Raw genomic sequence first — 26,260 nt, forward strand, 5'->3', positions numbered from 1 at the left:
CCTTCCAGTTCGTTCGTTCGTTCGTTCGTTCGTTCGTTCGTTCGTTTTTATTTATTTCGAACATGTATAAAAAAAACAAGAAAAAAAGATAAGAGAAACAAATACAGGTGGGCATTCCTACGGAGCCCTGGAGGTGACATGGAAATTATTATTTTTATCTCGTGCGCACAACTTTTCAGTAAGTCGTGCGCACGACTTTTTATCTTCGGTATAATGTGAGAAGTCTTTGCAAGTCTAACTTTTTTAATAAATTTTCACTTTATCAAGAAACACTATCTACAGTAAACATTTGGTAATTCGTCGAAGTAAATTCTCGAGGAACTCTTATCACAGTTGATGTTTTAATATCATAACTATTTTTCGTGGCGGATTAGCCAAATTAGTGCTTCGACCCGGTCATGTGATCATGCTGGACAAATCACGGTGACTCCCATTATCACTGTTTCAGCAGGTCTCTTAGGTTTATAATTCAGATTAATTTTCGTTTACATATAACATTGTTTGTAGTCATTTTAGTGCAATTTAAAGCTTATTTCTACAAATAAAATCAGCACTGTAGGCAGCGATCTTGGACCAGCGGCCACTCTGATTGGTCCAGCACGCTCACGTGACAATGTCGAAGCACTTTGTGTCAACTCTGGAAATAGTTCCACTTTTAAAACGTCGTTTGTGAAGCCAGTTTCCCGAGATCGGGCTTCGATAGATAAATAGATAAATGCTTGGCATCAATAGCTGTATATGTTGAAGTGAGCGGATATGTCACTTCTGGGGGTTTCCTTTCGGCCTAATTATTAAATCCCAGTGTTCTGTTCTCACTGACCGCCTTCCTAACTCACGCGAGATAAAAAGTCGTGCGCACGACTTTTTATCTTGTGCGCACGACTTACTGAAAAGTCGTGCGCACGAGATAAAATAATAATTTCCATGTCACCTCCAGGGCTCCGTACATTCCACCACATAAAGAAAAAAAAACACATCAAAAAACATATTTCAGTTACATGTTCGAAAAGGAGTGGGAGGAAGTATAAACTTATTTAATCCCACCCCTTTTCCACAACTAAACATAAATTATATGCCTGTATTTACGTTTTATACTATACACTAATTTGTATAAATAAATATATATAATTTTTACAAAAATAACCTGTTTTAATACCAAATGTAAGCTCTATCATAAATATAATATACAGTAACTATGATATAATATAATATGACTATGATATAAATATAATACGTATATCTATACAAACATACAAAAACAACATGACGAAATAGCAAAACACACACAGATGCTGATCTTTAAACACAGTCTTCATTTTTATACCTCAAATAAACTATGTCTATGTCAGTAATGTTGCCTTTTGTCAACTCTGAGAATATCGGGACTCATGGTTCACTGACCTTCGTTCAGGCAGAGACGGCTCGAGCTTGAGCCTCATCAGATTTGATCAAATGTCTTGAGTAGGTACTCTTTGTAATGGACATTTAGTCCAGTTGGTAACTTGATTTAGGTTGAGTAACAGCTAGCGATTCCGCGACACAGAATGTATTACAGCATGAATGTTACTTAGCCAATGAATAACATGTGTTGTAGGAGCAGCAGATGACAGCCTGGTCTGTTCCCAGCACTTAGGAGCTCAAAGACCTTGACCTTAGAGTGGGTGTTCACAGTCAGACTCACCCATTACTTAAGTATGGGTTTGGTTACGGCTGCTTTTAGACCATTAAAACCAGTTTTCTGTAGCCACCCACAGTTGGCTTGGTTTGGCTTTTAGCATAGACGGATATATTATAAGTTAGGCTCTGCTTCCATTTGTAAATGGTTTATACGTTCTAAATGATATGGTATCCTTAGTCAAGGGACAGTGTTCACAAAGAAAAATACACAGAGAGCGTTAAATATAGTTTTTACTACATTTGTTTAGGGATGGCTCTTTTTACACATTTCTATTCTGGGGAAGTTGTCTGTTGTTTGACTGACTGTATTTCAGGAATCTGTGGTAGTTCAAGCAGAATGTAGATTTTTTTTTTTTTGTGGTCTATTTCATTATTCATGCAGCCAGAATGAGGTATAAAATGCAAATTGTCAAAATGTCATTGACAAAAACATAGCTTTTACTGTTAAGAGACTGAGGTTTTATTAAATGAAATTGATAAATTGATGAAATTGAGGGATGGGGGGGGGGGGGGTTACATTAGCAAAGAAAATGTAAGCACTTCGAAAGAAGTATTTCAAAAAAACATTATAGCTTAGTCTACAAAATGACAAAAGAAGAACATCAGTTACTCAGGGTTTATTTAATCACAATTAAATCCTCTGAAGTCTTTTCTGAACAATGTTCCAGAACTGAAACAAACTTGTCAGAAAACTGGCCCATAATAACATTTTAGAGGAAGTTCTCTGTTTGACTCATCATTCTCGTTGTTCTGTCCTTTGGCTTATCAATCGTTGACAAATCATTTCAAATGTCATGTGAAATGTGTAACTGAGTGCTCACTGCTGAATCATTCATCCTGTGAAGGCTTTACTCTGTAAGAGAAAGTGCTAATTGGTTTCTCTCTAAATTTCTCATAAAAGCACTGTGGAAAAACAAGATTTACAACATTTGTGTGTGTGTGTGTGTGTGTGTTTTAGTATCTCTTTGCACAGCTTTTTGGATAGAATGATGATCATGCTGATAATATTCCTTTTAGATGTTTTGAAGATGAAGCATGCTGTGAAGCAGCCGGTTGGTATTGTTGATTATGTTTCCTAATCAGCCTTTTGAGGAGACAAATGGATTCCTTCCCCCCATAAACCAATATCTCCACATAATGACTAATCCAAGAACCTTTTACTAGTGTTAAAGACAAGTTAAGATGCTCATTACAGTGAAGCAAATATGAAATGAATATTGACCAAGCAGTTGTCATCTTGTGTGAACTTAATTGTTGTTGTCGGTACTTAATGCAGCTATTGATTTAATTTTGCCTGGTTCAAAAAAATGTTGAATAATCAAAGCTTGTGTTTTATTCCAGTGAATTTTAACATGGGTCCTTTCCTTATGATCTCCTGTAACTTGGTCGTAATACTTAATACACATAATAAGGAGAGAAAATGAACCTTTTTAGTGTTTTCTATAAATAACCTCACATGCATTAGTTGGCAGGATTGTGAAGTAATAAATGGAGACTGGCAAAAAGAACTAGTTAAAAAAAGTAGTTTTAAGTGTTACTGTTGATGTTGTTTTCCTCCCCTTAAATATTGCCTCCTGGTATTTAAGGATTACTGTGTATACGGCAAGGAGTGATGGCAGGGAGAAAGGTAGTGGTTTACAGTAGAGGAGAGGTGGTGTTTAATTATGTATATGACAAGATTAGATACACTTTACTGACTCTGTGCAGTTGTGCACATAACCTGCAACAGGAACAGTCGCAGATAACAGATGGGGTTTAAGAAATGACTTCAGTCAATTATAAATGCAAAGAAAACAAAGCAGGTAGTGCAATACATGTATACAATTTGGGATTTGTTACTCACTATTCACTTACAAACTTAACTTGACTTATTTACTTTGGGTGACATGAATTTGTAGATCAGTTCAGTTGTATTTTGCTAATTCACAACAAAAGTAATGTCTAAGCACTTTACAGAGAAGGCAAATGTATTCACTCTGCTGAATATGCCCAACGGTCCTGATACTATAGAGCTATACTAAACTATAAAGTTTGTTTTTGTAGTATAATTCATAGAAATAAAATCAGAATGGGTGACATTTAAAATCTGCACATCAGACGTTTAAGATGATCAGAAATTGTAATTAACCAAGACAATTGTTATCAAGTGTTTCTATTATATGTTGCTAAAAGTTGAAGCAATGTCGTTTTTCTTCCTGACATGTCAGTGAATATTTATTCACAAATAAATAAACACAATTTGTTTGCTAAAATTAGAAAGTGGAACTAAACCGCTAATTGCACATGCTACTTTCTGCTAGGTTGACCACGCACTCCAGTGGAGCTGTTTCTCAGGATGTCAGAGGGATAAATGAAGAGATTAACTAATCCAGCGAAACGCACTTAAACAGCGTATTATTTTTTTTAATACTAATCGTGTGGTGTCTCCTCCTGCAGAGCTTCCGGAGAACTGGACGGACACAAGAGAGACCCTGCTGGAGGGGATGGTGTTCCAGCTCAAGTACCTGGGGGTCACGATGGTGGAGCAGCCCAAAGGAGAGGAGTTGTCTGCAGCAGCTGTCAAGAGGATAGTAGCCACGGTGAGAGAAAACATGCACGCACACACACTTGTACACATTGAAATAGCTTAAGTACTGTGCACCCAAATGTCTTCTTAATACTCTTCTATTAAAATTACCTCGCCCCAGAAAATTAGCTTCTGTGAAGCATTTATAATATTTTCTATGCATCATACGCTCTGCTCCTTGAAAGTCCTGCAGAAGTTTCCTCCTTCTACAGCAGTGGTCCCCAACCCCCGGGCGTACCGGGCCGCGGGTCATTTGGTACCGGGCCGTACAGAGAGAAAAAATAATTTCTGTATCATTCCCGACTGATGATGGTTGACTCTCAAACTGATGGTTCACAATGTTTTTATTGCTTGGATGTAAATACACTGCAAACACACCGTAAGAGCTATAAGGAATAAAATAAAATAGAGTTAGTCTTTCTACATTCATATAAGTTTCATTTAACTTAACTACAGACCGACACAGAGGCTCGCTCGCTCGGTAATAAGGCTACCGTTAACCACAATACATGAATAACCGTGGCAACGAAACGCAATATGTACATAAATACGGCATAACATTTGCAAAGAAAACAAATCCTTATCAGCCAGGTGCTTTTTGTGTCAGTTAGGCACCACTTTAGCATTCCCGACACTAGTTTAGTCTTTCAGACACACTTTCTACTGCCGTTAAACTTTTACCGTTAAAGTCCAAAGCCCTGGATGTTTACAAGGTCTCGGTGAGACGCTTTCAAAATAAAATCACTAAATATCAGTCTCCTTAATATATAGCAAATAAAATAAAAACCTGGCTTTAAATAACGTTAATGAAAAAAAAAACAAAAAAACACATTGATAGAAATACTCATATTAAAGGTAATTTACAATTTCCATTTTTATTTTATTTTTTCGAAAATTACGTTTTATTATTATTATTATTATTATTATTATTATTGTTATAATAGTAGAGAAAATCCCACAGTTTTTAATGCCGATCTTGTCATTTTATTTAGTTTCAGCTACGCCTTTAGATTGGGCCGTGAAAATATTGCCAGACATTAAACCGGTCCGCGGTGCAGAAAAGGTTGGGGACCACTGTTCTACAGGACTGTCTCAGAAAATTAGAATATTGTGATAAAGTCCTTTATTTTCTGTAATGCAAAAATGTCAACAAATCAACTGAAATATTGCAAGCCTTTTATTATTTTAATATTGCTGATCATGGCTTACAACTTAAGAAAACTCAAATATCCTATCTCAAAAAATTAGAATATTCTGGGAATCTTAATCTTAAACTGTAAACCATAATCAGCAATATTAAATTAATAAAATGCTTGCAATATTTCAGTTGATTTGTAATGAATCCAGAATGTATGACATTTGTTTTTTTAATTGCATTACAGAAAATAAAGAACTTTATCACAATATTCTAATTTTCTGAGACAGTCCTGTATGACCCGACCGACACCTCCGGTGAAATGTGACGGTTTGGCCGGTCCTCCCCTCCCCCCAGCCACTGATTCTTGACTCAGTACGACATGTTAGAAGAGGCTGCAATTAGTGTGGATGCTGTTAGGAAGTGTATGGCTCAGCCAGCTTTATCATGGTCGAAAAGGCTTAATGTTATTGGAGCTGGCAGCTCTGTGGATAATGAAGTTAGTGGCGCTACTACTACAGTGGGACTTAGGACTGTGATTTAGACTAATCTGTTGCTTGCCCTTGGTGTCCCTCTGAAAAGGATGTTAGATTTGTGAATGGTACGTTTGATATTTTAACTGTCAAAGCTCTAAGCATTTTTCATTCCCTCACCCCCTTTAATTAAGCTCAGTGGCAGACAATTTGGTTTGCTACATGACCTTTTCAGTACAGCAAGGTCACTGGCATTGGTCGCCAGTTCTCTGGTCTGATTAAAAAAAATTCAATGTCTGAGCTGTAATTTACATAAATAAATAGTTTACATTCAAAGCGACTGATTTCTGCGATCTTTCTCAACACATCCTCTTCTGTCTTTGTGGCCTCCACCCTTTCCATGTCCTCCCTTCTTTTCAGGCCAAAGCCAGTGGAAAGAAACTCCAGAAAGTCACATTAACGGTCTCCCCGAGGGGAATCATCCTGTACGACAGTGCCTCAAACCAGCTGATAGAAAATATCTCCATATACAGGTCAGTCTCCCTCAGCTAATTTACCAGGCAGCTGTTGAGTCAGTTATAGTTTCACTTGATGAGTCGGTTATAGTTTCACTTGATGATGAGACTCCTCAGTCTCTACTGTTTTTGGAGAGCTACGACTGTGTGTGTGGGTTGTTACTTCAGGTGGCACATGCCTCTTTGCCCTCTCTTGTAAATACAGATCTTACTTGCCTGCCACGGCCTGTATGTTTGTCTAGCTTCTATTAAATAAAAGGCCATGTGCCAAGCTGGAATCATTTTTCATAAATTCCACTTTTATGACTCCGTGTCAAATTAAAATGGGACTTTCCATCATTTTTTTCCAGGATTATTTAGCTTTTATCAGATTATTTCTTATAATGGACGTCAGATTGAATGCAAGCTTTTAGGTGTTGACAGATATCTGAAGTTTTTTTTTTACTAACAAATTGTTTTATCCTGAGTCCCTGGCCTTTCTGTGTGTCCATGGGTTTCTGAACTATTTTAGTTATTCACTTTTGTTTTTTGTATAATTTTTTCAACATACAATTTGAAAATAATAAATAAAAGTATGACCGTAGAGCTTTGTTTATTTATACACATTTTTGCAAGTGAGCCCCTGCATTGCTATGTGGGAAGTTCCTGAAGACACACATGGATGGCACCACAACATCCTGGATTATTATTATTATTATTATTATTATTATTATTATTATTAATAATAATAATAATAATAATAATAATAATAATAATAATAATAATAATAATAATAATAATAATAATAATAATAATAAATAATATTAATAATAATAATTTCGATTTCTGTGTTGTGTGTGATTTATTTGTCATTCCCGTCAATCTCAGATGCAGACTAAGCCTTTCAATCAAACCATAATTATAAGTCTAACTACAAGCGCATGGAGTGCTGCTGGGTGTGAGAAAAGTATACTTCAGGTGCTCTTCGGCATGGGGATCCCAAAAGATTGAAAAACAATTTAGAAAAACCGAGGCACTCAAGAAGTTAGAAAAATATAAAAAGCCTTTATTGAATCATGGCTTAGTAAAAGTTAAAAAATGCCAACATGTTTCGGCCATGTAGGCCTACATGGCTGGTTTTTCAAACCATAATTATATTATGCAATAATAATTATTATTCCCCCTTTAAGAGCCGGGTCCTGCTCAAGGTTTCTTCCCACTGTTTGGCTTTTTTGTTTGGTTTTTCTCCCACTAAGGGAGTTTTTTTGGTTTATGTTATGTTTATGTAATAATTGCACGGGGGTCATGTTCTGGGTCTCTGGAAAGATCCTAGAGACAACTTCTGTTGTAATAGACGCTATATAAATAAAATTGAATTGAATTGAATTATTGACTACCTGAAACGCAGAGCACAGTTTGACACTGAAGCGTTGTGTGTCTGCGTGGGCTGTCCGCAGCACACAAGCACCACACACTGTACCCTCACTGTTTTCTTTTAAGTCTGCGCAGCTCAGACTTCCAAAACATTTAACAAAAACATTTGGAGTCCTGTCATCTCCAGAAATGCTGAAATGACTCCACTGTTGTCCACTTCTGCCAACCAAACACTTGTGTTGGTTGTATTCTTTAATCCAAATCTGTGACTCTTCTGCAATCTTTATAATTTTTTGTTTATGCTTTCATGTATTTTCCATCAGAAAATAGTGTGTGATTATTTCTCATTGAAGTTGCTCCAGTCTGGGGCCACAAAGGACAAAGGAAGGACAGATGGTAGATAGTCATTATAGTCTTCCTCCATCATATGGCATGTCCCTCCCCACCTGGCAAATGTGCTCATCGCTTCGGATTTAACGTGGTTACATCATGCTCAAATGGTGGAAAAAGCTATTTGCGGGGCATTATGGTTTGATTGAAAGGCTTAGTCTGCATCTGAGATTGATGGGAATCACGGATAAATCACACACAACACAGAAATCCTACATCAAGATGCCCTTCCTCACTTAAATGTCAAAAATAGATGCCTCCGTCTGAGTCCTTGTAAACACTTTATAGTCGCCAGGCAACGTTTCAGAGCTGTGCCTAAAAATGCTGTCACATACAAACTCAGAGGGTGTGTGATATAGTTGCATGTCTTTACACACACATGTATAAGGTACTTAAAATGCATAACTTTGTTCAGATCTGCAGCTGCACAGCTGGTGTTTGAAATGTTGAGGACTCCGGGTTGTAAGATTTTTGATTTTATTTCTAGAACTATGAGCTTGGAGCAGATAATAAAATCTGATCGTTCGATGACTTTAAGGGGCTGAGCACAGATACACTTTCACATAGTATTTCTTTTGTCAGCAATAAGTTTATAAAGAATTGGTGTTTATTTCTGTGCATGCATCCGTCTGTTTCAGAATATCATATTGCACTGCAGACAGGATGCATGACAAAGTGTTCGCCTACATCGTCCAAAGCCAACACAACGAGAGTCTCGAGTGTCATGCTTTCCTGTGCTCAAAGAGAAAAATGGTAAGTAAATAAGACTGAGTTGTAGTTGTTGTGCCACCCAGTGTGTACACATGTTTAATCAAAGTACTGTAATTCAATGTTCAGGTAAATTAAACATACTTGCCACCTGTTAGTGGCCTTACTTTGGATAAACCAAAGAAATGTTAAGTGTATTTTCTGATTGATTGAAAGTTTGAAAATTTAGGAAAATATGTTTCATTGAAGTGGCAGAAAATTTTGAATGAATGAATGAAGTTTATTCAGTCATGACAACACAAAACAACACCAAAAAAAAAAAAATTGTGCACAGCATTAACATTTCATACAAAACCAAAAATGTGTTGAACAATGACTGAAAAGGCATAGGCTGAAGCAAAATGCTTATAAAAGCCTATCCTATAGTACCAACTTTCTTTTTTTGGCTACCAACCTCCAGAAAACCAAAAAGAGAATAGAAAAGCAAAGAAACACCAAAAGGCAAAGAAACAATAGAAAAGCAAAGAAACATTTACAGATAGTCAATTGCACTTATAAGCTTCAAAAATAGCTTTACAAACCATTTTCTTAAAAACAAAAAGAGAATGACATGTTTTTAAATTTATGTTGGCATCATTCCAGAATTTAACTCCAGTGATGGAGACACATCTCCTTTTTATACCTTTTTTGGCTTTTTGTACTGTGAAATTGCAGACACCTCTAAGATTGTAGGGAGTTTCCTGAATTGAAAAGAACCTCTGTATTGGGTCAGGGAGCATTTTTTCTTTTTTTCTTTGTTTTTTGTGAACTTAATGGGTAAGTATAGAAACAAAAAAGCTCAGCCTGAAAGTGAAATAACCGCCTTCGAACCTCACTGGGTGGGGTCGCACCATATTCTACCCAGCAAGATGAATTCATGTACTATGGGGGACAGGAAATGTTATGGAAAGAGTGTTTACCACAAATGTGCATTGTGACTTCAGTTTATACAAAAGTCTTCAAGCACGATTCCCACATTTTAAACTATTTCCTTTTGCCGTTTGTTTTTAATAAATAGAATTGTAGTTAAATAAGAATGTTGCTCAGATTAGCATATTTGGGTACTGGAGTCAGCTGGTGTGCCTTGCAGCCCACAGAAAGCACCTTACACTTATCTGAAGACAAATGCACTGCTGCATGGACTCTCATTTCTTATATTATGCAAATGTGTAAATATGAAGTCAGGAGAAAGAAATGAGGGGTGAGGAGGCTGGGATCTCTCTCTTGGCATTCTCACATCCCTGGAGGTTTTCTGAACTAGTGAGCCACTCCCTCCTCTTCCTCCTTTTCACTAATTTAGTTGTGGCCGAAAGGCCACGTATCCTCCCAGTTACGTAAACAACTTGTCATGAAGCCCGCTGGTTTCTCTTCCCTCTCTTAAAGTATCTGTGAAATAAGCTCTAGCGTTAGTGGTCAGTTCCTGTTTGTATCGCAGCAAGTGGTTCCTCGCCCTCCTGGTTTTTCCTTCCTGTTTGATATATGTGTTGGTATGATTCATCTCTCTGGTCTGTCTCTTTCTCTCTCATTCTTACCAGGCTCAGGCGGTAACCCTAACGGTGGCTCAGGCTTTCAGAGTGGCGTTTGAGTTCTGGCAGGCTGCCAAGGAAGGTACGCACCATTTCCCCCGGCGACAAAACTGTAACGGATGAGTGAAGGCGCTGCTTTCTTCTTATCCTTTCTCTGTGCTCACTGTTGCTGTTTTCTCCTTTCATCCCGAGGTTGACCTGTCAACAGAAAAACATCAATTTTCTTTCGGCTTTCTGATCTGGGTCTCAACACACTCTTGACATCATGTGAAATAGCGGAGGAATTGTGCGCCTGGTTGGTTCCTGTAGCCGAGGAATGTCCACATTGAATCCACCCACAGCAGCTAAATCATCACATGAGAGGGATCTCCTTGAGTTTAGCCATTTCTCTTTATTACCACCAGCTCAAAGGACTCGTCTCATCCAGGTTTTAGCACGGGGAGAAATGGGGAGGACTTGATGTTAGCCTGGGTTTACTGGAGCAACATCGTTGTCTTCACACTGATATTATATATATTCTTTATTTAACCAGGTAAAAAATAAACTCATTGAGATTAAAACCTCTTTTTCAAGAGTGACCTGGCCAAAATGGCAGCATAAAAACAATACATACATACAAACACAGACAATCAGTCACACATTCCGGGGAAACAATAGTAAAACAATAGTAAAATTTACACAACGGGGCAGTCACAAGAACCGAGAGAGCTAATTTCTCTGTCTTGTAAAATGGATTTGAATTTACCCAAGGATACAAGCTCAACCAATTTCAAGTCCTCCTGCGCATCATTCCAGGTTGAGGTTGAGATTGATATTGGCGCTTATATATGTAGGAATACATCACAAACATTCCTCTCCCCCTCTTTATGTATCCTGATGTTTCTTTCTTTATCTTGCAACATCTTAAACCTCAGATTTAGTTTAATTTTAAGAAGATGAGTAAAACGTGGACACACCAGACAGTCAAACTGCTGTGTAAGGATGGTATCAAGCAGTCTTTTGTACAGCTCAGCAGGACAAGCATGTAATTTACTGCATGTATGTAAAAGAGCTGCTCTTGCCCATAAGTATAAGTTAATTTATCACCACCTTTGCGTCAGTCCTCCATGTGATTGTGTGTAAGATGTCTTAGATTTGACTGATAATCTATTTGCTTTCCACTTTATTTTGCACCTGCAACCTTATAGTTGCCTTTCAGTATTGTTTGCTTCCACCCTCATTCCCATACTTGTTTTTCTTCTGTTTATTGTAAAAAGTGGAGAAGAGGGGGCGCAGCAGTGGGGGATGGGTGCAAGAAAGCATGATAGACCGGGCATGGAGGGGTGCTGGGATGGCGAGTGTGTGAGAGAGAAAGGGAAATGATTGTGTGCGTGTGTCGGTGGAAGCTCAGCCTCGTGACAGATTCAATGTCAGTCCCATTGATCCTGTCTCACACGAAAGCACATTTATTTATTCAGTTTATTCAGTCCTTTAGAGACAAATGCTTGCACTGAATAAAAATTCCACCACCTCTTTCTTCTCCCAAATATTTCAACCCAGTTCATCCTTCGCTGTTTTTTTTTTTTAAAGTGTTTTAATGTGGGCACATTTCCATTTTGGGAAGGGATCGTTAAGATCAAGGCCACAGATTTCTTCCCTCATGCCTCAACATTAGCTTTTTTTTTTTCTTTTAAAAATGCATTCCTTAATTGTATATGAAAAACAGTAATTTAGTGCAGAAAGCCTTCTCACTCCCCCGCCCCACACCCTCCAGATTTCTCTCCTTTTAACCACTTTTCACCTCTTCTCACAGTTGTGATTTTGAAGTGGGTGAAGTATTTGGTAGGTTTGGATTTTTCTTTCCCCTTAATAATAAAAACATTCATTTAAAAATATAAAATATTTAAATTTGTTTGATGATCTGAAACATTTAAGTGCGACAAAGATGCAAAAAAATAAGAAATCAGGAAGGGGGAAAACACTTTTTCACACACCTATATATATGTGTGTGTATATACGTTACACACTTGCATATTGGAGAAGAATCCTTTTGATGTTTCATTAGTTTCGACCCTGCAAGATCAGTGAATCCTTGACTGTATTTTTCTTGTCTCTTACCTATTCTTGCACCCACTGTGGCTCTTCTCTGTACATCAGCTCACATTCCTGTGTATATTATAGTTCCCAACATTGTTCCTTAAAGATGTGTTCCTAGTATATTCCCAGTAAACACCACAGCCAGCTTTACGTTGGTGCACAGTCCAGGAGGAGCTGCAGAAAACACGCACTGCAGGTGCCCCAGGAAATTCTTGTTGCACAGCCATCACTAAGCTACCATGGCTCATGGGAAATTGGATTTTTTTCTTTTTGGACTGTGGTTGGTGATGACATAAAAGTCTTTCCTGTTGTAAGCAGAGCTTTTGAGCAGTGGCAGAAATGGACTTTTCATTTCATTTCCACTGTCAGTATTGAAAGCTTGGCTTTCAGTGTGTCACCGTTGTTGCCCTCCACAAGTTTATCCCATCAGGGACACACAACATTATATTTTGTTTAATTGTTGTTTTTTAATAGAATTCTTAATTTCTTTGGAGGCTGTCTTTAGCTTTATACTATAATTTTATTTATTTATTTATTTATTAACTCTTATAGGAAGTGAATGGTACTATGAATTCTTCATTGTGGAGTTTCACCTTTAGTCTCTTTCCTAGTCCTTTTTTGGCAGTTGATATGTTATGGTTAATGTAGAAAAACGGCTATTTTGCAAAATAGCCGGCTAATGTGCAAAATAACTGTCAGGGCGGCTAATGTAGAAAAACGGCAGTATCCGGTTAATGCTGTGGATGTGTCAGACCCGACACTTTTTCGGGGAGTGTAACGTTAGGTTTCTTCAACAGCCATAAACAGCCTTGTCAACAACAAGCATGTGCAGCATATGGGCTTCTTCCATTGGCTGCTACGCACCAACTGCACTGATTGGCGACTGTAAGTGACTGGTTTGAAGCGCGAATTTCATCCATTCAACTGAACTGTAGGCTATTCTGTAGTGTAGTAACTGGACTCTTTCTACCAAATGAATTACGTTTGCTTAGTTTGTTTTGGTTTATTCAATGTGTGCAAATGGAGGAGGAGGAGAGACCTCATCTCATCATGCGCGCGCTTCGGGTTTGCGCGATTTGTCTGTTTTGGAGGTGGCAATGGGAAGGTGGGAATAGATCTTTCCTCACAAAGACTGTCACACTGGATATTTGCGAGTGCATTTCCCAGACCTATAAGGCTGGTAGAGGTGAGTGCACTCCACTGCGCTTTGCCACCTTGGTGGCGCTCTATTCTGGGGTGCCAATGGCGTGATCTGTAGTTTGCATTATTCGTTTTAGAATACTCAATTTAGGAATATACTGCATGGGATTTGGACTCAGAATAATTGCTATAATTGCCACGGCATGCCACGAGACAATTGTCTCGAGCTGACTAGAGCATCAAGACTGGAGAGATGATTAAAAATGTGATGTCCGCGCACCATGAGCTTAAAAATGTATGTACAAAATAGCCGTTTTTCTGCATTAGCTGCCCTGACGGTTATTTTGCAAAATAGCCGTTTTTCTACATTAACCGTAACATATACAGGACTCTCTCAGAAAATTAGAATATTGTGATTTTCTGTAATGCAATTACAAAAACAAAAATGTCATACATTCTGGATTCATTACAAATCAACTGAAATATTGCAAGCCTTTTATTATTTTAATATTGCTGATCATGGCTTACAGTTTAAGAAAACTCAAATATCCTATCTCAAAAAAATTGAATATTCTGGGAATCTTAATCTTAAACTGTAAGCCATAATCAGCAATATTAAAATAATAAAAGGCTTGCAATATTTCAGTTGATTTGTAATGAATCCAGAATGTATGACATTTTTGTTTTGTTAATTGCATTACAGAAAATAAAGAACTTTATCACAATATTCTAATTTTCTGAGACAGTCCTGTATATTGGTTTTAGTTCCACTATGAGAGAAACATTTTCTTAGCTCTTATTTATTTTTTGTCTAAACATTTATTTCTTGTCTAAACATTTCTGATGAATACAGCCCATGAAACTGCTCTGCGAGGCATTAGCGGGGCTGTACAGGAAGTCATATGGTGGCGTTTGTCACTTGGGTAACCTGCACCGTCTCAACCAGACAGTGTGAGCAAAGCTTCCTTTGCACCTGACCCAGATTTCACGTCTGCTCTGTTTTTAAATGTGGTGTATCACTGTGTGACATATGTTAGTCGTTGAAATGCAGACAGGAGCCCCAGCTGGGCCTTGTCTTCCAGTCTAGTGCTGCTGATTTGTTTACATTCTTTTTTTTACGCTTAGTTTACCGAATCTGTAATACTCATATTTTCAGCTGCTAGTGAAATAACACTTTTAGCAATGCAAAAGCACAAACCCTGCGGTCACAAGTTTCAGATTCTTAGATCACTTCCTTTCGCTAACTTTTCTTCTTCTTCTTCTACCTGCGAACCATCACCTCCCCCTCATCCTCTGCACAACACTGTTTAGAGAAGGAAAAGCGAGAAAAGACGGGTTCAGACGGAGAAGGAGCAAGCAACTCTCAGTCGGACAGCTCAGCCAGTCTGGGCAGCCTTAAAGGAGGAGGTGAGTCACGTCAGCCATCATCACATCTCTCTCCTCCTCCGGGTCACAGCAGCCATGGCCTCAGGAGGAGGAAGAGGATTCAGCCACTTGTCAAAGGCTGGCCTGTATTAAAGCTGCAGGACATCATTACTAGAGGAACGCAGACTGATGTCAGGCTGCGTTCATGTAGTAATAATGTACCTTAACATTGATATAATGAACAGGAAATGACATTTTCAGGTGGTTATGGATGATAATGATGTTAATGATAGTCTCTTTAATTTGAAAACGTTAAAGCCCCGTGTCTGTGTAATGTAGCTCATGAAAACAAATCTTGCTTCTCTAATTCCTATGACATTTAAAAAAAAAAAAACCAACTCAACTCAGCAGTTACAGTTCACTTGGTGTAAAAATTATTTTGTTAATCAGATTTCTTAAGATGACCGTCTTATATAGGGTCATGCCTCCTGAAAATCAAGCTGACATCCACTTAGCACAATTAACATCAAAGCATTATAAATGTTATGTCTTATCCACAGTTAATAAAGAGATGAGAATCAAATGGCACAATAAAATGTACTTATGCCTCATTCTCATAATGCACCTTTTTGTTGTAATTGTCCATGGCTTTCCCTGTTGCACTTTTTATTCCTTTTTTTTTTGTAGATAAAAAGGCAAAAAAAGCTGAAAACATGGGCTTTGTAGAGAGATTTCCTCTCTGCCCTGCCATGTGGCTCTCAGCCAGAGAGGGATCTGTCACTAAATCTGTCCTGACTCAACATGTGAGCTCATCGTGTCATATTCCATGAGATGTGTAGCGCTCCAGAGCATCTGGGTTTTCAGGATGATCCACTAAGAATCAGGATATAGACGCAGATTTTGTTAATATAAAGGCTCTTTGAGTGCATTTGGACTTGTTGGGTAATTTAGCTGCCATTGGACAGATTTCTTTTTTTTTCGGGGTCAAATTTATATAATCGTGCAGCATTGAAAGCTTCTGAGAACCTTTTTTAAGAAGCTGAGCAACCAATTCCTGGAGCAAAGATTAAAGTCAGCAGGCCTTTCGCAAGGTTACCTGCATTTACCCTTCACTCTGTCTGATCAAATAACATGTCACTGAGACAGAAAGACTGTTAGCATCAGTGGCTCTTTCAAAGGAGAGTCACCTTTACTGATAAGACATGGTGCCTTTAGGTTTTCTGCTGTTTGATCCCATAGTGTAGTGTAAACACTGCAGCCCCTGGATATGGAAGATTAAAACTTTCTTCTTCCCAGGTATAAATGTAAAGTTGCAACTAAAATTTACATCTCCTAAATGTGTGTAGGTGTCTCTCTCTCTCTACACTGAAAATTAGAATATTGTGATAAAGTTCTTTATTTTCTGTAATGCAATTTAAAAAAAATAGATAAATAAATAAATAAATAATAAATAAAATGTCATACATTCTGGATTCATTACAAATCAACTGAAATATTGCAAGCCTTTTATTATTTTTATATTGCTGATTATGGCTTACAGTTTAAGATTAAGATTCCCAGAATATTCTAATTTTTTGAGATAGGATATTTGAGTTTTCTTAAGCTGTAAGCCATGATCAGCAATGTTAAAATAATAAAAGGTTTGCAATATTTCAGTTGATTTGTAATGAATCCAAAATGTATGACATTTTTGTTTTTGGTAATTGTATTACAGGAAATCCCAATATTCAAATGTTCTGAGACAGTCCTCTGTCTGTCTGTCTATATCGATTTATATATGAAAATTGTTGCACATTAAATTAGGTTAATTTGTGCAAGAGTTGGTTAAGTTGGTTTTTTTTTTGTGAAAAACTGCAGAAGGAAACTGAGAAAACCACAAATAAACTCAGCTACTGTTTTGAAAATGTATACATAAACTCTTATACAGATAACAAGATGTGGAACGTATAATTTTAATTGTTAATTAGTTTATACTTCATTAAGAACAGGTTAACCGCCTGTAATTGAGTTCTTGAATGTGGTCTTTGCAGAGCAAATCTAATTTTGATGTGTTTTGTTTGGCTTGTTCTATTTGATTGAAATATAGATGTCTAAGATGTTTCAAACAGTCACATTCTCCTTGTTATGTGTCAAACACACATCACAAAGGCTGCATGTCACAATCCTTGCTGAGCTTCTGTCCGGCTTTCCACACAGCAAAGTACCCTATTTTAAAACAACTTGCATATAAAAACACAACTGTTGTTTAAACAAAAGTTGAGTAACTGGAGTAAATGGAAGTTACGGAGCCATGTCGCAACAAGTGATGCAGATTGTGTTGTGGATTATTGGCTGTTCTCAGTGGTTGAACTGAGTAAAGTGGCTCTTACTGGCTCTGGTTGTTGAACCCGTGCATCGCTGCTAGAAAGAGATTTGCTTTTGCTCACATTAATCACCAGATGAGGCCATTACCAAGCCAATTCTATTACGGATCAGTGATGTCAGTCTAGTTTGACATGAGAGATGGGGGGGATTACACCATTTCACTTATCACAAAGTAGCGATCTACAGATGGCTGAATTGATGAGAAACATTAGAAGCTTAATGACCTTGCACATGCTTCTCCATTGTATAAGATAATGACAGGTGCTAAACATATAGCCATATGCTGCAAATTTACCCTTGTTATGCTGCCTCCTTCTTGTTATGATGTGTCCTGGAAATTAGATTGAAAATAAATACAGTTTAATTGCAGATGACGGGCTTGCATTTGAATTGTGGTGTTTTTAAAAAGTGTTTTCTGTTTTGGATTCAGATGCAGCCACAGCAACCCTTCTGGATTTTGCAGGAGCCAATGCAGCGCAGGTTCACTCAGGAACAAAGCAGACTGATTCAAATCCCTTTACGGTGCATAATCACGCAACCGAAAACAACAATACAGTATGGGTAAGAGAAGGCTCAGGCTGGCTAGTAAGTTTCAGCTGTTCAAGCTTGATACGATTGGGAAAGAAGAATGCCAAGCAGGAAATAAATACTGATTAAATGTCATCCAATGATGTACTGCACCTGTTGTATTCAAATGAGCGGATACTAGCGGCACACCGCCGCCTTAGTGGAGTAAACAAGAACAGAACTGACATTTATGACGCATGAGGCTAATGGCTTAACCTCTCAGCAGATCAGACTAGAACTGACTGTATGCATCTCTGGCAGAGGTGTCAAAAGTATTCACATTCATTACTCGGGTAGAAGTATAGATACTAGAGTTTAAAAATACTCCTGTAGAAGTTGAAGTATCAACTCAAGTTTTTTACTCGAGTAAAAGTATAAAAGTACTGGTTTCAAAACTACTTAAAGTATAAAAGTAAAAGTAATGTAAGGGGGGAAAAAGCCATTAAGGACAAAAGCCATTAAAAATGAATGCATCTTAGTATAATGCAAATATATTAAAGAACCATATATGTGTACTATTGAGCATTAACATGTGTTTCAGAGAGCAGGAGATATGATGACTAGTTGCCTATAAGTATTGTAATGGTGCAAAAAGTCAAACTTCAGAGGCATGTTATCATTTATCCTAACCTTTATTGGAATGTACATCCAAGTTTAGTTGCAGGAATCTGAGGGAACGGATGTAAGAACAAAACTGGACAAGAACATCTGAAACAACCACAACCAAATTCACTCTATCAATTTAACTGCAATTTAACTGGATAGTTTTTTTTAAAGGCCGAAATGAAATAGAGTAATGACATTTTAAAATGTAAGGAGTAAAAAGTACAGATAATTGTGTGAAAATGCAAGGAGTAAAAGTAAAAAGTCGTCTGAAAAATAATTACTCCAGTGAAGTATAGATAACCAAAATTTCTACTTACGGTAAGTAAGGTAACAAAGTATTTGTACTTCGTTACTTGACACCTCTGATCTCTGGACACAACAAACTTTGTTTAACTAACGTGTGTTTTGTGTCTGGCAGGAGTTGGAGGATGGTCTGGATGAGGCTTTCTCAAGGTGAGATTTTAAAGTCTGTACTGAACTGTCACAGAAGCTGTTGTTGCTGCAAAACACAGTCTGGCTCAGTCTGGCTCAGCCCAGCACAGCAGACAGGACACGGGCTCAGTTTACAGGCCCGGGCACCGCTGACGCCTGCCCTGACTCACGCTGCTTTTATAGGCTCTGTTTACCATCATATTAGACCCACACAATCTTCAAATCAAATCAGCAAGCCTGGAATTACAAATAGTTGCTGCATAGAGACCCACATTTGCATCCCGAACCCAATGGAGAATAGCTTTTTTTTTCTTTTTTTTAGCTGCTGTAAAAAAAATTCAATATCATCTTTGTTAAGAAAGATTGAGGGAGTACATGAGGTTTGCAAATTCAAGGTTGATGTAGAAGTGTAGTGTCTGTGCTGATTGGAAATCCTTAAACTTTATCCCATCGCAAAACGAATCAGATTGAAGCCAGAGTTCAGTGTGATTAATGTGTCAATTACGTCTGTTTCAGCAGCTCACTGAGATAGCCGGTGGGGGTCTGCTGGCAGATGGCACTGTATTTGTTTTGGATTGCCATAAAGACTCATTCATCTCTTTATTAGCACATTTAATTCCTCTGGCTCTGCTTTTTACTTCCTGCACCATTTACAGGGTCAACTTCTTCTCTCACTTTCATTTGGCACAGAGAAAATAGGCTTCACAGTCTTTGTAATCAAACGGTAAGAGGTCATTTTAGACCTGGAATCAAATGATTGTCTGCACAGACTGTAATTACAACCTAATGGTGCTGTTCTCCAGCTCTGTGATTAATGAGGCTGTTTGCGGTGAGTTGCCTCCACGAGGAGAGCTGAGCCCACGTTGGTCGCTGGAAGCTGATCGTGTTGGTTGACGGCTGAAGTTACAGATAACTTATGAGTTTGTACTTGTTAATACCGTATTTTCTGGACTATAAGCCGCTACTTTTTTCATAGGTTTTGAACCATGCGGCTTATACAAAGGTGCAGCTATTCTGTGGATTTTTCTTCCACCGCTCGGGGCGCTCTAACTGGAATTAGAATCAAAACTAAGACAAAATAAATGCAAAGAAGAATACACAACTTCTTCTTTAGCAGATGGAAGTAGGTAGAAGCAGATTTCAAACAGATAAATAGATAAATAAATACCGGTTATTTTCTCTTGGTTCTGTCCCGTTTTAATCAGCAAAGTTGCTGCCGTGTTAAAGACACGGTTAGGAAAGGATCTATTTAGGTACAAAAATGTACATTATTTACATGACATTTACATTACATTTTCAAAATTGTTCTGTACATTAAGTAAATATCTAATCTAACAACATAAATATCTGCGGCTTGCATATCTTTTTCTTAAAAATAGAGAGGATGAGGCTTATAGTCCAGAAAATATGGTATTTAGCTTCAATAGAGGTGCTTTGTTTGAGTGCTTCAGTGTGATATTTTTTTTATATGAGAAATTAAAATATTCTTTCATCACTGTGCTTTGCAAAAATGAATAACTCAAGACTCAACTTATGCATTGATACTGTTCTTGAGAAACGCGTTTATGATGCATAGCTGCTTTGAAACTGGCAAAGATTAATTGCATTTAAGGGTTTTGTTTTTAATGCTATTCTACCAGTTATGAACTTTTGAAATGATTCAGCATTGCGTTTTTCATCAGTTTACATGCACCAGAGTCGCGTGTCTCTCAGCACGCGCTTGGATATTTGGCAGAGTTCTGTTTCTGGTCACAGGTTCTTGAATGCACCTTGAGCAAATTTTTTTCCCCACTTTTTCCACTAAACTTCCCAACCTGAGCTGCAGATGGGGTGCCATAGTATTTGTTCTTGAGGCTTCACTGCCATCTAGTGGCAGATTTCATTAGACTTTTGACTTGGTTTTATATAGCGCCCTTCAAGGCACCCAGAGCGCTTTACAGAGATCATTATTCATTCATACACATTCTCACCGGTGGTGGTAAGCTACGTTATCATCTCCCCTGTGAGGAAATTCAGCAACAGATGTACAAATGTTTTCCATCGTTTGCAATGAAAAAATTGTTGTTTTTTTTCTCCCAAATTTAACCTCCAGGTTCTGATCAACTATCTTTAAGCATTGTTGTTTTAAAATCATGTTGAGCAGCGGCCCCAAAAGCATAACCGTTGACTTTATGACAAGGCAGTTGAGAAGCGTTGCGAGTTTAACTGTCACCTACCTTGTTATGTTTTCTCTGCACCCCCAGCCGCAGTCTGGATAGCTTTGAATCCTACTCAGGTAACAATATCATTTCCTGGATATTGTGACTTCCACCTCATTCCTACTTTGTCAGTGCACCATCCAAGCCTGCTCATCTTTGTGGATATAAGTGTTAAGGGGAGTGCAACTAGAACGTGTAGTTTTGCATTCCCTCTCAGTGGCATATACTTTTAACAATATCTCAAAGCCTTTTTCAAATCACTTCCAGATTAAATTAGGGAGACATGTCTTCTGTGTCCACGTCTTCATCACAAATGTATCATTTCTTTTCCCCCATCACATCCATCAGCATTTGCATTCTTTTGATGCCATGACAGAAATGACCATCACTGTGTTTTCATGCATCTTGAAGAAGTTCACGAGATACAAAGAGCATTTAATGTGAATGAGAGGATGATGCCTTGGTGGATGTTCACGCGAGAAATTATGTTCACATCTGTCCACGTCTGTGTCATGAACCTGTCTTTACAAATAGAGTATTAATTTTTAGGTCCGTATTAGGGCTGTTCGATTTTGCCCAAAAATAAAATCTCGATTTTTTTCTCTCAAAATCCGATTTTCGATTACGATTACGATTATTTTGTGAATTGACAAAAGGCAAAGAAATGATTTCAAATGTGCTGTTTTTTTATTGAACATTTGCCCCATTGGGCTTTAAGTGCAAACTTTGCTCTTATTAAACCAAAAATGAATGAATAAAGTGCAAAACTCTGTAAAATAAGTTGAAAAAAAGTTTAAAAAATATATCATAAAATATAAAGTTTTATCTCTGAAAAAAAAATCTGCAAATCAGCACTTGCAAACACACAGTAAGTTATATTTCCAATTAAATAAAACAAGACATTTTCTAATTAAACTAAACTGGGTCTTTGCATGCTAAATAATAATGCAACCCATGAAGGAGGTAGAGGTGTGTAATGTCAGTCATTACATTTGCTATTCACATTTGCAAGTTTTTTGCAAGGAACTCGAGCCGGTCTACCGGTGGCAACAACGCCCCCTCCTACACTAAAGAGCCTCTCCCATGGGGCACTTGTCGCAGGTATTGGAGGTATTTCCATCAATCATTAATATGGTATTAATCATTAATATGTGTGCAGACAAGGTTAAAAAAAAAAAAAAAAAAAAAAAAAAAAGGGAAAAATCGATTTTACGATTTTCACGTTTTAACATCGTTCTAATTACATAATCGCGATTACGATTTAAAATCGATTCATCGAACAGCCCTAGTCCGTATCTGGTAAATACTGTCAATACCACTGTTGAAGAGCTTTCTAAAGCTCAGACTTGCTGTTGATAGTGACGGTTTAAATCACAACTCCAGTTGGTGTCAGAGTTGTTGCTAATAAAACTTCTTCCATTTTTTTTCCTCCAGACTCGCTGAGTCTCGCACTAACCCCCAGGTCCTGGACATTGGGGTAAATCCTCAGGACTTCAACCCTGAAGAGTGCCTGTCCCCGGGCAAATGGGACCAAGACGAGACAGATTTAAATGCACAAAAAGACACTTTTGGGTTTTAATGTGAAAGCCTCCATGGAGAAGTGAAAACCAGGTGAGGAGAAACGGGGGTAACGCAGAGACACTGGTGACGACGGTGAGGTTTCCTGCCTTCTCCCTGTTGCCGCGTCCTCTCACTGCTGCACCGACACGACCAGAGAAGGACCGGAGCCGACGGCTCCCACAACAGGCCAAAGCAATACAAACCAGTTTATACTTTTTTATGAAAACCCATGCAGTTACTTCATTGTTTTGTTGTTGTCGGTGTACGTTTATCTTTTGTGTTTACCCACTAACTGATGACAGTATGTTTATGTATATTGCGTTACAGAAAGTATGTGCGTGCATACAGAATATAAATATAGATATGAGAGCCATGACGTTTGAAAATGGTGAGGTAAACTCGCATAAGAATACCATTTTTATTTTATATACTGAAAGTAAAATGTAACTGGATTAGAGGGAAACTTACCGGTCAAGCTGCCAGTAAGAAGCACCAGTTCCATACTGGATCAAACAGTGAAATTACTACCTACATGCTTCAAGACTTCAGCTTCGTACTGAGCAACACAAGCTTTAAAAAAAAAAGAAAGGAGAAAAAAAAAGTGTGCATTTTGGTTTTTGACAAACGGAACAAGACAATCTTTTTTTTTTTTTTTTTTTTTTTAAAAGGCAAAATCTATTTTTGCACTCAACACTCATTTATATTTACAAGCACACATTTCATGTAAGGGAATTTAATGTCATTATGCATCAAACTAATTTATGCTTTTATATCCTTTCTGTATTAATTGTCCTTCTCAACCACAGAAAAAGTGTTTGATCCGCAGTTTCAGGAGTTAATGTAGCTTTTCTATGACTGTTGCATCGATGGTGGCGTCTCGCAGATAAACCAACACTGAAGAGCACAGCGAAACCAAATAACAGCACATTCAACAGTAATCCTGTCATCACGAGACGTGGAAGGGAAACTGGAGGTTTACTTTTAATATCGCAGGGTTTTGAAAATTGTGTCACCAAACCTCATTAATCAACTCTTAGGTTTACAAGTGGGAAACAGAGCGTGGAGTCCAAGAGACGAAGGTGTTTGAGCCAGCACACATTGTTATAGTGACTTATACAAGGATATTTTTCCCCTTAATTACCGTTCCTGTTGTTGCTTTTGGCATTTTTATATATGACTTTAATTTAATTAAATACATTTTAAAGAAAGCATGAGTTTGTGTTTATTATTTTCAACAAAACTAAAAGCTTATTTATTCATCTTCTGTAAAGGCGTTCCCAAACCAGCCAGGTGGTGTAATCTATCCGGCTGGTCCTTGGTCTTCTCTTGGATCACGAAACGTGAATTCTTCCACTCGATGCAGCACATTTACCAACTCAGGGTGGACAGTAAACCCTTTTCTGGCTGAGGACCATGGTCTCCAACAGGGTTGGTTCACTTTTAGCTCATAAACTTTCCCAGTGCCTGCTGGGGTTCTCCAGGTCATGAAGGCAACAGGACCACGTCATCTGGGAAGCTGCAAGTTTAACCTGACAGAGCTGGAAATCCTCTTGGTCCTGACTGCTCTGACACCACCCAGCCCAATGCCCCACCTGCCCCAGGATCCCACCCCCCCCATGCTTGCAGCATCAGTGTGGGGCTCTTGGATGAGCCATTTGTTCGTATATTAACAGCTATATACACTTTTATGTTGCAGAAATTGTTTTGTTTTGTTTTTCCAATTAAAGGTCTCTGGCATAAAAGAAAAATAAATGTGATTTGGTTTTGTGAAAAGGGGATGAATCACTGAAATCACTTCCAGAACTGTCCTGCAGAGTGTAATAATTCCTCCACATGAGTTTTCTTGATACTTTTGTAGATTTGTGACTGCACTGTAATTAAAAAAGATACATTTGTTTTGGTAAAAAAAAAAACAACATTGATGACAATTCCCTGCAGTGTCACATGACTCAAAGGTACTGCAGTGTTATCTCTTCTGAAGGTGTTTCTTACGCTAGGGGAGTTTGCACCTTGAGATTCCCCACCACATACTGGCTTAGGTATTGTTGTGCCTGGAGGATTTTTGCTGATAATTCTGGCCCTTTTTAAATGTTTTATGATGAGTATTGACAACAAAAAAAAGACCTGCTTGCATGTGGAGACGTCACGTTGAGCTTTCTAAAGATGAGCTATCATAAAACAGACGAGTTGACGAGCTCAAGTACGTACTGTAGAGCAGGAGCAAAATGATTAGTAAAGAAGAATTCTGCCCATTTAATTCTGCCCAACCCTTTTCAGTCTTGAGTTTAACATTTATACACTTTAAAAAAAAAAGAAGCTGAATAAAGTTCATGACCTAAATGTTTGGATCCTGTTTATGGGTCATAGGTTGGGATGGCCTCATCTTTCTTTACAGAGGCCTAATCAGATGTCACCAGACCTTTGTCCCAAGACGTTTTAAACAAAGTTGATAAAAACACAATAAAGATCCCACGTCATTTTTTTCTTGTACTTCCTCTTTGAAGTGTCCCTTGTTCTCCCCCTGTCTATCTGTCCCTCCTCCTGAATGTGTGTATTTCAGGCGCCAGGCTGAGTGGAGGTACGTCTGTTCAGGATTCATAATCAGCGCTGCGTCTTTGTTTCCAGTCCTGTTTACTACTTACCACACTTCACCAGTCCCAGAGGTAGAAGAGTGAACACTTCACTCGCTGCTCTGTAGTAAAGTGGCAGTTGGCTTGTCAGAGGTCACGCCGCCTCACATTTATTTGTCATCCTTGCTTCCACTTCCTGCCTGGTCTGTCACCCTGTTTCAGCTTTTTCCTCTTCCTGAATGTTTCAGGATACAAGTGATAATTTTGGACTCTCGGGGAAATTTACTGTATCTTTTTCAGACACCCAGATCTCTAGAATAATCTGGCCTTCAGAGCTACATGTTTATGTAAATCAATTTTTTTTTTTTAATCATCTTCATTTAACATACATGTATGCATTCACTTAAGTAAAGAGGCATGAAAAGAAGTCATTCATTTTACCAAGTGTTACATCTAACAAATCCTGTTCCAGGATGATCTTTTTAACCCGCTCTTGGAAGCCTTAACTCTGTACAGTTGTGTCATTTTATATATTTATTTTTCCCAAACCCAATTGGGTGGTTCAAGCCTATAACCCAAATTTCTGTGTAAAAACGACCCATGACTGGACCGGCCTGTATTTGACCCACAGAAATAAGAAAATAACCTAAAATAGGTTACTTTTTAAAAGCAGCAGATTGTTGTGTGGCTCAGCCAGCAGGGGGCAGCATCGCCCTGACTAGACCTGACTAGACCTGACTATGTTGTTTATTTAATGTAATTAGTGGAAAGCTGGAAAGTGAGAGAGAAAATGTTAATTACACCAGTGGTCAAGCCATACCGCTCTTCAGCTCCACTCGAGGGGGGAAATTATAGCCCCAACACCCCCCAACCACCAACACAAGTACCAGTCAGGTACAATATTTTTTTAGTGATGTGCGGATGAATACTGAAATATTGATACCTCCAATACCAGATCTGTATGCTCTAAAATCGATTCTCAAACTAAAATATCAATACT

At 38.1% G+C, this 26,260-nt stretch overlaps 1 protein-coding gene across 4 annotated transcripts in view; it reads left to right on the forward strand.

Moving 5' to 3' along the window:
• ldlrap1b (low density lipoprotein receptor adaptor protein 1b) overlaps nt 1–23,350 on the forward strand; it is a 44,703-nt gene extending 21,353 nt beyond the window's left edge. The window contains exons 2-10 of one of the 4 annotated variants that reach the window (XM_061743123.1): nt 4,114–4,256; nt 6,272–6,384; nt 8,748–8,862; nt 10,392–10,464; nt 14,910–15,005; nt 17,758–17,888; nt 18,919–18,953; nt 21,176–21,207; nt 22,565–23,350. In XM_061743123.1, the coding sequence (XP_061599107.1) occupies nt 4,114–4,256; nt 6,272–6,384; nt 8,748–8,862; nt 10,392–10,464; nt 14,910–15,005; nt 17,758–17,888; nt 18,919–18,953; nt 21,176–21,207; nt 22,565–22,611 (785 nt within the window). In that variant the 3' untranslated portion in view covers nt 22,612–23,350. The remainder of the gene's footprint in view (nt 1–4,113; nt 4,257–6,271; nt 6,385–8,747; nt 8,863–10,391; nt 10,465–14,909; nt 15,006–17,757; nt 17,889–18,918; nt 18,954–21,175; nt 21,208–22,564) is intronic. The other 3 variants (XM_061743124.1, XM_061743121.1, XM_061743122.1) reach the window with 3 other exon arrangements.
• Nucleotides 23,351–26,260: the final 2,910 nt, after the last annotated feature.

This window comes from Cololabis saira, chromosome 16, assembly GCF_033807715.1.
Source record: "Cololabis saira isolate AMF1-May2022 chromosome 16, fColSai1.1, whole genome shotgun sequence".
NCBI lineage: Eukaryota > Metazoa > Chordata > Actinopteri > Beloniformes > Belonidae > Cololabis > Cololabis saira.